A 16,111-nucleotide genomic window follows, 5' to 3' on the forward strand; every position below is an offset into this window, starting at 1 on the left:
AAGAACCAAACAAGGAATTCCAATATACTTTCTTTCATTAACATACATAGATTGTTTTTACGTCCTGCATACTTTGCCAATAAACTGATTTCCCATGAAATTAAGATTATGGAGTGGTAAAATGGATGAGATATCTAACAAAAAAAAAAAAAGCAAAACAAATATCTTCAAAGCCACCCTTCCCTGTCAGAAAACATTTTGAAAGTATTTTTTTCTAATGAAAAGATGGATAGCTCCATATATAAAATACTTAAAATACCAATATGCACAAATCAGAGGAAATAAGACATTGTAAATAATCATGCTTTGAAAGTCACATGCTAAGGCTTCAGTATTTTTTCATATTTGTAACTTCATAGTATTTTAATTCAGTCTGCTATACTAAAATAGCTTCAGAAGAGTATTGAAAGACCTTCTTCATCTTTGGGAGAAGTGCAGACTAGGTCACGACAGACTTCTTTTTCCATTTCAACTTCAACCTCAAAAAACGTATCTACAAGTTCCTCAGCTTGGTCTACACAAAAGAAAATAGAAGAAAAATTTTTATGTAAAGATCAGAAATTTGAGAGTAAACGATTAATAAAAAAGACAAATATTTCACACATGTAAGATGCTTGCCAACTTAATACTCAAAGTAAAAATATATTTCCATCATTATGTTACCTTTCATCTGATCACCTTTCTCTGCTATTCTTTGCTGAGCTTTTCTGAAAACTCGAAGATGAGTGCCAAAGTCATCAACAAGTCGTGTAGTGAAATAAGGCTGCCAGTCTGTTTCCTTTGACCTATCAGAAAAGGAGTGCCATGCAAATTAATTAGTTTATCCTGAATACCAAAAGCAATTATAAATTTCTTACTTCTCCCTGCCAAGAGCCAGAGTGATAGTAAACATGGAGAAACAAAGAGAAAAAAGCCTCCTGATCTATTCACTGAAAACAAATCAAACGTTGTGAAATACCATTTTAAAACTCACATTTACACATTATTTATGTTTGAATTACTTTAAAAAGTTAACACTGATATCCAGTATTGTATTCTGATTCTCATCATTAGTTTAAAATATCCGTGAAAATAATAATAATAATAATAATAATAATAATAATAATAATAATAATAATAATAATAATAATAATAATAATAAACTCACACAAACTGTCTACAAGCATCTACAACCTAAATGCTCCCCAGGTTTTTTTCTCCCATAGTTTCTGTCATTTTGGAAGGTACATAAAATCATTTTATTCCAAATTTGCAGGATATGCACAAGTAAGAAAACACACATTTCATTTGAAACTACCAACAACCTAATATTATCAGTAATTGATTCCATAGCTTACATGAGAAGTAGTTGGCATGAATCTCTAAATCAACAGTGCACAGTATTGGAAAATAGTCACAGTTAGATTTGCATAAAACCATTTAATTATTGGTCTAAGAAAGATGCAGATATACTGATGTGTTGTCCATGCTTTCCTAAGCAGAGCTGTCTCAAAACCCGTTAATCGACAATCCAGATCCACAACTCGCACAACAAACAAATCACACAAAAACACTAGGTGGCAGCCTTGCAGCATTCTTCCGTAAAATCAACTCCAAAAGAAAAAAGAAAAACCTGCAGTACTCGTTCTCTATAGAAATTCACACGCTAGATGAAATTAGAGATTATGGAACTAATCTAAGACTATTACAGCTATAACCAATTGCAGTCATTTTAAATGCACTATTTCATTTTCCCTCAATAATAATAATAAGTTACTGCAGGTCAATGGAAATGATATGATTTGTACAGGAAGAAAAAACAACTGCACGGGAATAGTGGCTATTTTTGAAGAGCTGTAATACCGGAGGAAAAAAAATAAATTAGTTATAACTTGTCCTGCTTTGACACAAAACCAGTGCTTGATAATGCTCAACAAAGTTAACTTAATGAAACAGACAAAAACATTGCAACTGAACAGCCAAATCAATTTCAGGTAAGCACAGTATTGCTTCCCATATGGTATTATTCAGCCTATCTTTTATGATTTCCAAGTTTATGACATAATGGAAAACCTAGGAAACAGTCAGTAAGATTTTGTTATCACATACTTCTCCTAGCATTAAACCTAGCTCTACATCTTTGATCTTTCTTGCCAGAAAAGCACACTAATCTACATTTTCAAGGTCAGAAGAAGGGGATGACAACACTTCAAAACTTGCTAAGAAGTTTATTATTATTATTTAGGTTACCCACAACTGCTTCTCAAGAGAAAACAGATGATCACTACAGTGGGATGAACACTTGAAATCATTGCTTATACCCATATACTTCTTTACTAAGTACACATTGTTTCCTAGGCTGAGAAATCAGCCATGCTAAAGATAAACAATTTCCTAAATTTCCTGCTACTTGATTAAGCAACTGAAATATATTGGACAATTAACAAACCATCCATTTGTTCTGAACCATGTAAGCTCATTTTTTAAAGAAGAATTACATTAAATCAATATTTTAATTCCCCAGATTACTACCCCTCTGGAAATACTCATTGCTCTTACATATTGAGGAGCAGCACCATTTTTTAAAACTTATCCAAGTTGATACAGATATTTGAATTAAGGTTTTCAAACTGATTTGTCTTGGGAATTGCTCTGCCGTTTATATGAAACAGACCTGCACAGAAAAAGGTGATGACTCATGCAGCTCAGTGCCTAAACTGCAGAAAAATACTATTTACTAATCTTAGGCATTAATCGAAATCTTGAAAAGACTGTTTAGAAAAGACCATGACTATAAACTTCACCTCCTTTTATTCCTTAAGGGATCAACAAGACTGCAGCTCTCTTGGACTATAACCTTAAAGTACATTAATGTTCTTTCTGTAAAATACAGTGAACTGTACCAACAGATACATTAAAAATTGTTTAGCTATTACCATACAACCAACAGAGAAAACTATCCACTTGTTTAGTCAGTGTGTTGATAAAAATACAAATAAACTTACCTGGCAGAAAACTGAACAAGTGCATACTGAAGAGCCTGCCTGATTTCCAGAAGAAACGATTCATCATCGCTTAGTGTGTAATACCAATACTGCACATAGTCTCTCAGGGAAAACTGGATTACCTGAAATTGAACAGGGAAAACAAAGACAAACTAATGAACAAAACAGAACAAAATACAAAACAGCTTCTTGTGCCTAGTAATGCAACAGTAGTCTTCTTAAAAGGTTCACATAGTGAACTCTACCATTACAAAATCGGGAGTGAAACAATAAAAACTCCCATGCTAAAACCTCTCTCATATTGATTCATGTGAATTCACCACTGCTATGCTGAGTAACTGCAAGATACAGAAAACGGACAAGTATTGCCCAATATCCTAGTCCATCCTGGACGTTTTTTCACTTACCACTCTCAACTGTAATTTCTCAACTTCTTTTTGTCTCACAACTACTTAGCTATTACACATTCAATACTTGGAAAAATAAAAATAATAAATTAAATAGTCCTAGTTATAACTTACCTGTTGCAAAGGCTCATCAATTATATTTGCACCTGTCAGTCTTCTGTCAATCTTAATAGGTCTGGCTTCACGTTTCATTTCTTCTATGCACTTGAAAGAGATTAGGAAATTTTAACTTTGCAGATTTAAGTAGAGCTGGATTCTAAGTATAGCTGCTCATGATACTTGTATACTTCCAATAGATTATAATCAAGAAGTCTTACAGATTTGCTATGTAGTGCACAAGATCTAATATCCACATTTCTTTATATGGTAAATAACGACAAAAAAAAAATGACCTGCATTACTTCCTGCTTACTGTTTAGAAGCATGTTTGCTAAAATAACAGATCAGAAGGAAATAAAATTCAAATGGCAGTAAAAGGGCAGGGAAGAACAGCAGCACAAGATAATTTATGGGTAAGACTCCATCTTAATACTTGATGATGAGCTTCCTGTGCAGTCTCTGGCAAGTAATTGTACAGGATGTCCCCCCTATCCCCTTTGTTTCTTTATACATCTCAGGGTATTATATATGCCTGTAGAGAAACTACTCTTTGGTACCATCACAACTGGACAGACAAGTCTTAGAAAAGTAATTGATGAGGATGTAAAAAATTGCTTTATAGAAGGACTTGAAACTTTGAGCAGTTAACTCCAGGTATTACTTCATCAGAGCCAACTTGCAGCAAGCAACATACTGAAAGAAATACTTGTTGACAGTATTTCATTGAGTGGACTAATATGGTGTCCTTCTATAAACTTCTGGTGAAACCTGCAATTAGTCCCTTTATTTTCTGGAAAATAACAACACAACAACCTACACTACTGTTCAAAAAAAAAAAAAAAAGTTTTTTTTTCCCCATTTTCTCTAGAGAACGGAGTGAGTTATGGCTGTACTGGGACATAGAATTATCAAAAAAACAAATGTAAAAATGATAAACAATACACCCAGTGTTTCTATTCTACTTGATTTCTCCTAAGTATCTCTCATTCAAACAAGTTCACATTCAGTGAATGGTGGTGAAATACAAGGCCAGAAAACATTTCTGTTTTCAACTAACAAGGAAGTATTTGCTGTTGCAAAGTTCTACATACTTTTAAGGGCAAGGGAACAGTTTGACACTACTTCAATATGTAAAAAGTTGACTCATATTCAAACAATATTCCAGCTATATATTTATGAATTTGCAAAACATTTTTGTCTTGACAGTATCAAAAACACCAAAACAGTGCAGAATGGAATGATTATATATTGCTACTGAATGGTTAAAATTGCCAAAATAGTTTAAAAAGTGAAGTCTGAAATTTGAGGATTGCATGCACAAAACCACATTTGGAAAACAGAGAAAACAGCCAAAAGGGAAGTGGAAAAAGAGAGAAACAGAATATGCAAGGTTAGTTGGTAAAATCTGAATGCTTATAGGCGCTTAAGATTCATGTTTGGGTCTTGTCCTCCGAAATTCATCTTGTCCAACCTTCTGCTCAAACCAGAGCCAACAACAAGGTTAGACCATTCTTACACATTCTTTTTCTCCAGTGAAAGTTTTATGTATTTGCAATACTAATAATCTTCCATCAAACTTACATTATTTCCCCTTAATGCACAGCATTCATTATATATATTAACAAGCAGCATCCATGCAAACATATCTGTACTAAATCCTGTGTTGTAAGTTTTCTAGAGCTTGCTGCATTCTACACATTACTTTATTCACTCTACACATTACTTCATTCACATTTTGGTGCTCTGAATTGTAACCTCTTTCTTTAAAACAAAGCATTTGAACATTTATTTTCAATTAAAGAAAAACAAAACAGAACAAAAAACCAGCACCAAAATCACAGAATCACAGAATGGTTGAGGTTGGAAGGGACCTCTGAAGGTCATCTAGTCCAACTCACCTGCCAAGCTCGGTCACCTAGCACATGTTGCACAGGATGGCATTCAGGTGGGTTTTGAATATCTCCAGAGAAGGAGACTCCACAGCCTCTCTGGGCAACCTGTGCCAGTGCTCTGTCACCCTCACAGTAGAGACGTGCACCCTCAAATTCATCCAGAACTTCCTGTGCTTCAGTTCGTGCCCGTTGCCTCCCGTCCTGTCATTGGGAAAAACTGAAAAGAGACCAGTTCCATCCTCTTGACACCCTCCCCTCAGATATTTATACACATTGATGAGGTCTCCCCTCACTCTTCTCTTTTCCAGGATAAATGGGCCCAGTTCTTTCAGCCTGTCCTCATACGACAGGTATTCCAGTCCCCTGATCACCTTCGCAGCCCTCCTCTGGACTTGCTCCAGTTGTTTCATGTCCCTCTTGTACTGGAGAGCCCAGAACTGGGCACAATACTCCAGGTGTGGCCTCACCAGGGCTAAGTAGCGGGGCAGATTCATTGCCCTTGTTGAATTTCGTGAGGTTCCTTGCAGCCCAACCCTCCAGCCTGTTGAGGTCCCTCTGAATGACAGCACAGCCCTCGGGGTATCAGCCATTCCTCCCAGTTTTGTGTCATCAGCAAACTCACTGAGGGTGCACTGGATTCCATCCTCCAGGTCAGTGATGAATAAATTGAACAGGACTGGACCTAGTACTGAGCCCTGGGGGACACCACTAGCTTCAGGCCTCCAACTAGACTCTGCTGCTGAGCACAACACTCTGAGCTCTGCCATCCAGCCAATTCTCAATCCTCCTCACTGTCCACTCATCCATCCCACACTTCCTGAGCTTGTCTATGAGGATGTTATGGGAGACAGTGCTGAAAGCCTTCCTGACTGCCTTTGAGAAAAAGAGCTTCCTATAAAGAATCCACATCTTCAGATTACTCTTCCAACTGAAAAGCTCAACTAAAATAGCTAATGCTGTTTTGTCACTGTTAATAAACAGTGACAAAAAAGAGATGCAGAATGCTACTTTAGCTTAAGGATATGGTTTAGTGGGGACTGTTAGTGTTAGGTCAGAGGTTGGACTCGATGATCTTGAGGTCTTTTCCAACCTAGAAATTCTGTGATTCTGTGATACTGTAGAAGATATATAAATATTAACTAGAGGACAACTTCAAATAGCATTTAGTATGAAGGTTTGAGATTTTTTTTTTTTTTCAGACTTACTACAAAAAAAATCCATAGATTGGTCAGCATTGGTAGATTAAGAAAAGTGACATACGTGCACCAATAATCCACACTCAAAACCAGAAGTACTAAATTTGCAATCATTGTACAAAAAAAAAAAGACATTTTATTCTTTCATAAAGCAACTAGAGCATACATACATATAGGGATCAAAAATCATTAAAAAAGATTCAGACACAAAGTCTAAAAGACAGAAAAAAACCTGTAAATCTGCTCTCAAAAAATGTTAGACATAAACAACACTTCACAGTCACTATAAGCACTGTAAACCATATAGCACCAAGAACTTTAGTCTCCTAAAATCAGGTTTCATTAATGGAGCCAAATCATTAGTTTGCTGACTCCTTTCTCAATAGTGGCAATAAAGCCTTAAATTTTTCATTTGGACCAATAAATTTACTCTCAGCTTAGAATATACTTCAGTCCCAGACATCTCAGTTACAAGCACACACAAATTGTGATTAGAAAACATACTGCTGAATAACAAAGCACATTTCTTTACATGTGCCGCTGATAAGAAAGTTGAAACCTCATCACAGACAACATGAAGTGTAGTGACCAACTGTCTGACAGCTGAAAGATGTTTCAACAAACATCTTAGTGTAACTAGCAATTTTTAGGTTTGTTTTCTCTATACTAATGAGTTCAAACCAATTAGGCCAAGATCCACCTGCCAAGACATATAGATTCATAAACCAGGAATTGCTACGAATTCCACATCTTGGCTATTAGGAACTTATTCTGTACTACAGAGATGCAGATTTAGCCAATTAGGATGTCTGAATTTAGGTCTATCTACCTGGTAGATAGAAAAGAAGATGACAAAGTTGGAAAGTGGATCACACTGCTCCTCCATTTGTGTATGCATTTCCATGATTTTTGCTTGGCCTTACATAAAACATTGGTCAAAGAGCTTCTCCCTCCCTTAAGTACACTAAATCTGGACTTTATCAAGGAACTCACTGACCACAAAGAATCAAAACTGGCAAAACGACAGACCCAAGGATGGAAGAATCATAAGTGGTCACAAAAATCTTGCAAGAAAAAGCTGGAAGGAGCCACCACCTCCACCCCCCACCCCCCCCCCCCCACAAAAAAAAAAAAGTCTAGAAAATAATAGTTTAGTAATTTCTAACATATAGCATTAGACAGTTGCACCTTACTCTTTTTGCATAATGAGTAACAATAATTGAAACAAACTTGCTATAAATGCTTTAAAAGCCTGTATTTCAAAAAGGAAAACTCTCGCATTGCAATTTCATACACAGTTTAATAGCTGAATCAAAACATAAAAGCAGGATCATTTATTTTGGGAAATGGGTAAATTTTTAATTTTTAGAATAATGCTGCTAATTAGTTTGAATCTATGTTTCAAAGCTATAAAGCCTGATTTACAAGTTAAGGTTAGTAAAGTCTCCTTACCTTAGGGATCCCAACCGATGTACAGGGAAGAAATGAATGTTCACACTGCTCAAGGTATTTTTCTGAGTTGCTTTTTCCAAATAAAAGAGTAACCACAAAACCCCTAAAATTGAAAAAGAAAGACAAGCTAGAACGATCTTTCCAATCCCCACCCTTTAGAAAACATTGCACAGTGAGGTACAAAATGAATGAATACTTGAATCTCACCACTGACTACCATAGGACAGGGCTCTTTCAGTGTAGTATGCTACTCAAATTAACTGACACAATCCAGTATGAAGTTTTCCAGTCATCTGTTTGCATTCTTAACATCATGGTATCACTTAGCAAATACTTATAGTCTATACTACAGAGCCTGCTACCTAAGAAGAACCTTTAAGATTCTGCCTATGCTCACAAATATTAGAAGAGTGAAAAAGGGGTACATGTACAGGCTGCTCTGGTTGCATTTGTACAAAGATGCTTTTACTTCAACACTGTGCAGAAATAACCTCTTTACAGAGATATTTAGACCATGACATTGTGGTAATAGTCACAAAAGCACCAGAAAGAAACTGATGTAGTAAGTGTAGAAAGTAACTACTGATTACATATATTATTACATATATTTAAATGAGAAGTATAAAGTTTTCGATCTGGAATTCACATTAAGCTGAAAAATAAAGTAAAAATCGATAGTCCTATCAAGCTACCTAAGAACAGAAAGGCAAAGTTCTCCTAGAAGAAAAAGTAAGTTAAACACAAGGTATTGAGGTTTTGTTATTTAATTCAGCATATAAATTCTAAAAACAAGCATACTCCTGGGCCATTTATTTAAAAAAAATGTTATATTAGAAATTCATTAGCTTTTTCCCCCTCACAATTCCTCAATACTATTTAAGTTATGACTTGTAACAGGACAGCAGCTACTTTTATTAATGTTTTCTTTGTAATATAATGAAAGCTCAATGGAAAATAACCACTATAGGAAGCTCAATTTTTCTGCAACAGGAATAATTTATGGCTTATGACACAGGGCACAAAAACAAAAACAAAGCTAGTTTTAGAAAGAAATAGATGAAAACCTAAAGGTTGTGCCAATTACAGCATAACTGAAGGAGGGAGCCTTTGAAAAGCTGAGCATGAAAAACAATGAGAAGCTACTGTTGCTCAAGACTAGTCTTGGGATGGCTAAACATGCACAGCAAGCAAATATCAAAGTATTCCATTTAAAGGACAACTGACCAATGCTTGTGGCCACAGGATCTCACAAGGCTGTTCCAGGCTAGAAATATGCTGAAATCATACTTTCTTTTAATATAGGTTGCTCTTGATAAATTATATTCTTACTCTTATGATAAGAATCTAGTTCCTAACCAACACATCTGAATTCACCAGAAGTATTCCATTTGAAAGTTTTAATTCCCAAGCTGGGAACCATTCTTTTCAGGTACTCTAGTGCTCAATACTTCAGAAGTAGGGAAGTGGTCATTTATATTGTAACAACTCCAGGACAGGGAAAAAAAAATACAAAAAATTATTATGGGTAATTTGATAATGTAGAAGAAAATTTCACTTGATATTCTGATTCCCTTACAGCCTACAGCACCATCTTTATCTGCCAATCCCAAATACTTTCTATATCTACATGTGAATGAAGGACAACAAATTAAAAAGAAATAATAATTAAAAGCTCTAATTGCTTTTCTGCTCCAGATGCTTCCAGATTGCTTTAAAATCGTAACAGCAACATTTCTTTTAGCATCATAATTCAGTTCAAGGACAAAAGCTTGTTTTAAAACTTAACAACTTAGCATAGTGAAACTAAAATTGTTTGTTTTTTTTTTTTATTATTTAAATGTTTGGGTTTGTTTTATTTATAATCTATCGTTTTTCCATTAGAAACCTCAGTCTGCTTTTAAAGAAGACAGTACTCCCAAAATGCTTTTTTTTTTCCCCCAAAAAAATAGTTTTAACTTCAACCATACAGTAGTAACTTGTAGGAGAAAGGAGGGAAGAAGTACTTCCTTTAATTCAAAAGTATCAAAACCTTGCAAGTAACTAGCTGTAGACTATGTCCATTCAGTATAGCTGTTAGTTAATCAGAAGCTTCCAGTGCAAATGCTTATCCAATTCATCAAGAGGATATTCAATCCAGTAAATGAAAAATCAGCATAGTGTTTTCTAAAATTGAATAGAACAGAAAAAGAACAAGACTAATTTATTTAAAGTTATTTTTTTCCAAAGATTATTGGAAGACCAGCTTTTCACACGGATGGATTAACAACAGAACAATGGTGAAAGGCAGAAAAGTGAGGACTACAGATTTATCTTTTTCCTATCAAGTCTGAAAAGTAACAATGTCAGCTGAATGGCTTTGTGGAAGTCAATAAGCAGCTAGCTTCAGAACCAGTCTGGTAGGAATTAGAACAATCAATGTAGGCAGCCAGACATATACATAGATATTATTAAAAAAAAAAAAAAAAGTGTAATTATCAATACTTAACACAATGGAGCAAATTCCTTAAATGTCATAGTGATTGCTGGTCCAAGAAATGTTAGTTATGACAGTATCAGAAGCTTAAAGCTGCTGGCAGAGCCACAGATCACATAATTTCTATTTTACTTCTTTAGGATGCAAAGAGGGAAGTAGAGAGAGTAAGGTAAGAAACACATATGAAACATACATGGTACAAAGAAAAGATGGGTAAACGACAGGCCCAGCATCAGGTTAACAGATTTGCACCTATACTTGAAGTAGAGGCAACAAATATTTTATGAAGCTTAACACTTTGTAATAGTCTTGGCTATACAGGTTAAAGAAACAGTATCTATCTCTTGCCTCCTGTTTGGGGTGGAAAGATCCCAATTGCCTTAGTGATGAGTTATCAAACCCCAAGCTTTTTTTGTTATCTTTTGTAAATCAATCCTAAAGCAAAACAACATTAAACAAAGAAGACTTTTGATTTAAAGCTTTTGTATAGACACACAAGTATCCTTCTATGCATACAAACACATGCTTACTACAGGCTAACTGTGCAGGAGAAAATACACATTAAAAAAAAACAAAACAACTAGATAGCACACAAAAGAAGTGAAATAGTAGAAACAGGTAACATTGATACAGCTGTGGCATCATCGTTTTCCTTCACAACTCACTGGCACATAGTATAAACATTAAGGTCATTATTAAGGATGCAACCAACTATAGTCCAATGTCTCCTGTTTGAACTGCAAAATGGGACAAAAGTAGGCTCCCAGCTAGCGTAAGTCTGAAACCATTGATATAAGCCACCATTTGTGAACAAGTGTAACCAGCTAGAAAACTGTGTGCCAAACTGGATAACAATTCAAAGTATTAAGATAAAGTTACAGTATGAAAAGCCACATCCAAAATTGTTACTTTGCTCCACATAAGGGTATAGTAGTTTCCTTAATGCTGGTGCTAAACATGAACCAAAATTAGATTTTTTTTTCTTAATTTACATAACTGACATTATATCATTGCTAATCATAGGTGAAAAAGCTATAAACAAATATTAAAGTTATAAGGTAAGAGGAATAGGACCAAGTGTTTTGCATAACTTTGCATGGGAATTAACTCACAAAGAAAAGCAGGCAAGAATACCTTTAAAATAAATCTATTTGACCTAGTTGGTACTTCTGATTCTGTATGTTGACTGTTACAGGATGCGTCACACATCTGACAAGATTAACAGTGTAAAAAAAGGACTGACTACAGCCTTAGCCGAGAAGACATGCATTTTCAGCTAAACCTCTACTAGAAGGGCTAAGACTTCATATCTGTCTACGTACATAAACATGTAATAGGAAAATGGATACAAATTTTGCTTTAACAAAATTTAACAGTAGGACAAGATGATTTTAGTTTTAAAATCAATGTTCAGTAACTAGCTACAAAAATGAACGAAGTTGCATTGATGGACAAACAGCCAGCAAAATATGCCAGTCATACATGTATCAAGATTCGAGAAGACAAAAGCATTTACTTAAAAACTAATTTAAGTTTAACTCACCAATCTTGTAAACGGACTACTCTGCATTCTCAGACAGGGAATTCCAAGTTTAACCCAAGTTCAAAACCCAAGCATAGCATCTCCAATTCTAGACACTAAACTGTATTGCACTTTTTGGAATGACAGAAGTGTACTAATATTATTTACCGTATCCAGTAAGAAAGCTAAAAGGGTGTTTCAAAGAGAAGGAAAAAAAAAAAAAGATAGCCCAAACACTCTCATTAGAAGTCAAGCAGGTTGTGGAAAACCAAGAAATACTGCTGTCCTGCAGAAGAGACGGATGAATGAGAGAAGGGAGGAATATCTCACCTCTCATTTAGACCTGGTATTAAAAATAAAGGTTATAAGGCAGACATATACAATGTAAAAATAGTGCTAAGGACAATAAAAATACATTCTGTTTGCTCCCTTCCTGTCCATAGGATAAAGTATCTACAGTTACTAATCCGATTTACTTGATGAAGGTGTTGCAAGACATGTCAATAAACCCAGAAAAACACCCGCTCACTGTCCTCATGAATGAAATAATAGTGGTGTTAAGTGAATATTTGTCCTCTTAATATCTCTTATATATAGCTCTTTTGCTTTTATTATTATTATTAAATTAGTCACCTTTTCTGCCTTGGCAAATGTATCATAAGCAATATTCAATAGGAAAAAAAAATCAAGAGTAAAATTTAAGATCAAGAAAAACAACTTGGGTCACAAAGAGATGCTTAAATGTGGATGTAATTACATAGAAGTCACTACAGATTTTCAGAGCAAACTGCTAATACATGCATTAAAATTTAATCTCACTTATAAAAAAGCAGTAAGTAGTCTACTTACCCACCCACGAAGCAGAGGATATAAAATGCAAAGTAAAATATAGCAAAGGGTCCAAAAGTTATTAGAAAAAGCACAACACCAAGACTTCCCCATCCCCATATGGAAAGACTGGTCTGTAAAGAAGAACACATAGAAAAAGTATTATTAATATTTTTTACAACTTTGAAGTCTCCAGAGCAATATTTGTAGTTTATGAAAAACTTGATACATTTTAACTGTGTAGGAAATGACACTTTGCTTGATAAAATGAAAACACTGAGTAAGAAGTGCATATTGCTACCAACTTACATTGCGAGCCAGCAGTCTGCTTTAGCCAACATTAGAGCCTTTTTCCTCTTATCTACTGTTGGGCATCTCTCACTTCACATGCAACTGTTACCACAAGAAAGTGTCAACTTTCTTCTCTACATTTATTTTTTACACACTTGTTTCTTGAAATACTTTCTTCATGTGAAATTCTCCACCACTTCCAAGAAAAATACAGACTTCACAACAGAAGAGGAAAACATCAATACAATCACATTAACATGACTAAACGTGTAATTTTCACAGCCAAACAATGCTGTATCTTCATTAGATGATGCACTGGTCAGCCAGCGCATCAAATACTGGGTATAAGCTTACTTTTTTCTTCAAAAAAGAGAAGGAAACTTAAACTGATTATTATACTGACAATTCTTGTTAGCAGAGAAATCAAGAGCATTCAAACAATTCTCTAGTATCTAAAAAGGATTTTGCTTTAAAATAGTGAAATTTAATACAAAAGAGAAGAGAGACCCCATGGCAGGACAGATTCTTCGGCACCGGGGGTAGACAAAAGCTGTTTTGAAAGCACCCAGTGCAGCTGAAGTCAACCACAAGAGCAGATGTGGATTTGGTGGTTTCTTAGGGCTGGTGCCTGCCATAACTCCGCAGACAAAACTCACCCTGCAGTGAGATGTGGGACATCGTGCAAGTACATGCACATACATATGTATATGCACACATATACATATCTCTCTCTATATATATATGTATAGATGTATACCTGTAAAAACATGTATGCACGTGCGTGTATACGTCCAAAACTCAAGGTAGCGAAAACCAACTGCACGGAGCTACAACGGCTTTGGACCCTCACGGTACTGCAATGTAGCCAGGGAGTGTATAAACTTAATTCAGCCTAGTCTACAGTTCAGTATGGAAAGCATGTTTCAGCCAAGGCTCAGAAGTGTGAAACTGATGATGACAAGTATTTATAGGCCACCAAAACTGTTCCAGCTCTATGGTTCTCAACTTTTCTTTTTTTGCTAGTGTCTAATTTACGCCTTTCCTACCCGTGATCAAATGACACCCTGATGGAAACTCAGACAACTGCTATGTCAACAAGTAACACTAAGAAAGCACTTAAATAAACTCGTCTTGCAGTTTGACATTTAGAAAACAAGCAGAAATTGAACACCAGATTTGCAGAGAGCCCTTTTTTAAAGCTTTTAATAGGAGGGATGAGGAGTGCTTGCCTGCATTTCTAAGTTCACCTTTCCCTCTTAGGCACAGAATTCAGAAAAAAAAAAAAACAACAACTTCCTGACACACACAAAAAAAGTTTTTGGAATCCTATAAACAATGAACAGTAATAAAAAATAAGGTTCCTACATAAAGCAGCCTCAGTTCTTTTCTGAAAGGAAGACATTGGGCTGCCCAAAAGCAAAATCATAGCTCTACAGACAGATTGTTTCATGGATATACACAGTAATCACCAGAATTATCTAATTCTTCCTGTTTTGTTACAAGTTTAATAGAAAGTTGAGATTGGATTCTGTTTTCTTCCTAGTTAAAGCTTTTTAGCAAGAGATGGAGAAGTTATATTGGCTTTTTGTTTGGAATTTGGGGCTGGAAAAATACTACACTCACCTACTTATTTATTTGTTTAAAGTGTCGCAGCTTAAAAACTGAATTGAAAGCGATTCAATTCTCTTTCAGCTGAAAAAGTGCATTGACTTTAAGTGATATTAACCATCCAATTCAAACAGCGAAAACACTGAAGAACAGCGTTACAATAAAATAAAAAAAAAAATATCTTGGCCACAGCTGAGTAGAAGATTCTTTCAACTTCTAAGAAGTAAATGCAGCAGTATTTTGAGAAGATAAAGAAAACAAAAGGGACACCAATACAAAAAAAATGGCAAATACAATAGAAGTGCCATGAGCTCTCATCATACATTCTCATTATGCATCTACATTCTAATACACAAAGACGATTCCTCCAATTGATGCCCTCAGAAATATGTACATCCTAAAACTTCTGCAGAGCACTACCCACCACAGGAAGATATGCACGCAGAAGATAACATTTAATCATGATTTTTTTATATATCAAAATATCAGTATGCTTAATGGCATTATTCAAAAAAGTTGAAGTACCAAATATGGGATAAGCACTCTAAATGACTTAACAAAACTTAATTAAACTAGATAGCAGGGTGCATATTCAGGGCTGGATGAATGCATAATTAACAAAGAAAGTTCTCTAACTCTAATAGATAGAACAGTGACCTTTTGTCCTACACCCTAGCTTTGCAATTTAGCATATGGCTACAGAGATTCAAATCTCATTTGGTATTTTAATAGGATTTCTTAAAACTCGTACAACTCAGTACACTGCAGTAAGTACAACAGATACTGGCCCAATTCTTATATACTTTAGACACGTGGTGTATAGTCTTGAATGTCTCTCTCAGAAATCCACAAAAGGATGCAGCGATGAGAAAGGTTCCATTCAGGCTGACTGCAAATAAAGGTTCCTGTAACCTCACACTTCTTAAAGGGCCATTAGCAGCATGACTCCCAAAGAAAACTGAAATCTAAATTTACTTTACCACATCGAAAGCAACTATGAAAAGCAAAGAAAGTCCTAATATTACTCAAATATGACTATGCAGCTGGTACTACCTTAGTAGAATCACAGAATTTCTAGGTTGGAAGAGACCTCAAGATCATCGAGTCCAACCTCTAATAGAAAGTAAGGTGAAACTAGCTGGGGTATTAAAAAAATAAGAAGTCATACCCCCATACGTAGAACTTCTTTCCAAATAAGCTGTATTTATAAAAAATATATATATATATATTAAAAAAACTAACAAATTGAATGAAGCTTTGTCTAGTCCTACTGAAGCTAGCTGTAGGGTATTTATCACTCTTGACAGAAAGAGCACACTAATCTCATGAAGATGCCATAACACTGGCATTTAAGTAGCA

General features: G+C 35.2%; 1 protein-coding gene across 5 annotated transcripts in view; it reads right to left on the reverse strand.

Moving 5' to 3' along the window:
- Nucleotides 1–16,111, reverse strand: part of SNX13 (sorting nexin 13) — a 70,665-nt gene that overhangs the window by 34,454 nt on the left and 20,100 nt on the right. For all 5 annotated transcript variants that reach the window (XR_011093812.1, XM_068674115.1, XM_068674113.1 and 2 more), the window contains 6 exons: nt 12,875–12,987; nt 8,031–8,133; nt 3,506–3,595; nt 2,985–3,106; nt 664–785; nt 413–514 (listed from right to left, as the gene is read on the reverse strand). Coding sequence is in view for 4 of the 5 variants with exons in the window: in XM_068674115.1 (XP_068530216.1) it covers nt 413–514; nt 664–785; nt 2,985–3,106; nt 3,506–3,595; nt 8,031–8,133; nt 12,875–12,987 (652 nt within the window). In the remaining variant the exon portion in view is untranslated. Of the gene's footprint in view, nt 1–412; nt 515–663; nt 786–2,984; nt 3,107–3,505; nt 3,596–8,030; nt 8,134–12,874; nt 12,988–16,111 lie in introns of those variants that run through there.

Source organism: Anas acuta, chromosome 2 (genome assembly GCF_963932015.1).
Source record: "Anas acuta chromosome 2, bAnaAcu1.1, whole genome shotgun sequence".
Lineage (NCBI taxonomy): Eukaryota > Metazoa > Chordata > Aves > Anseriformes > Anatidae > Anas > Anas acuta.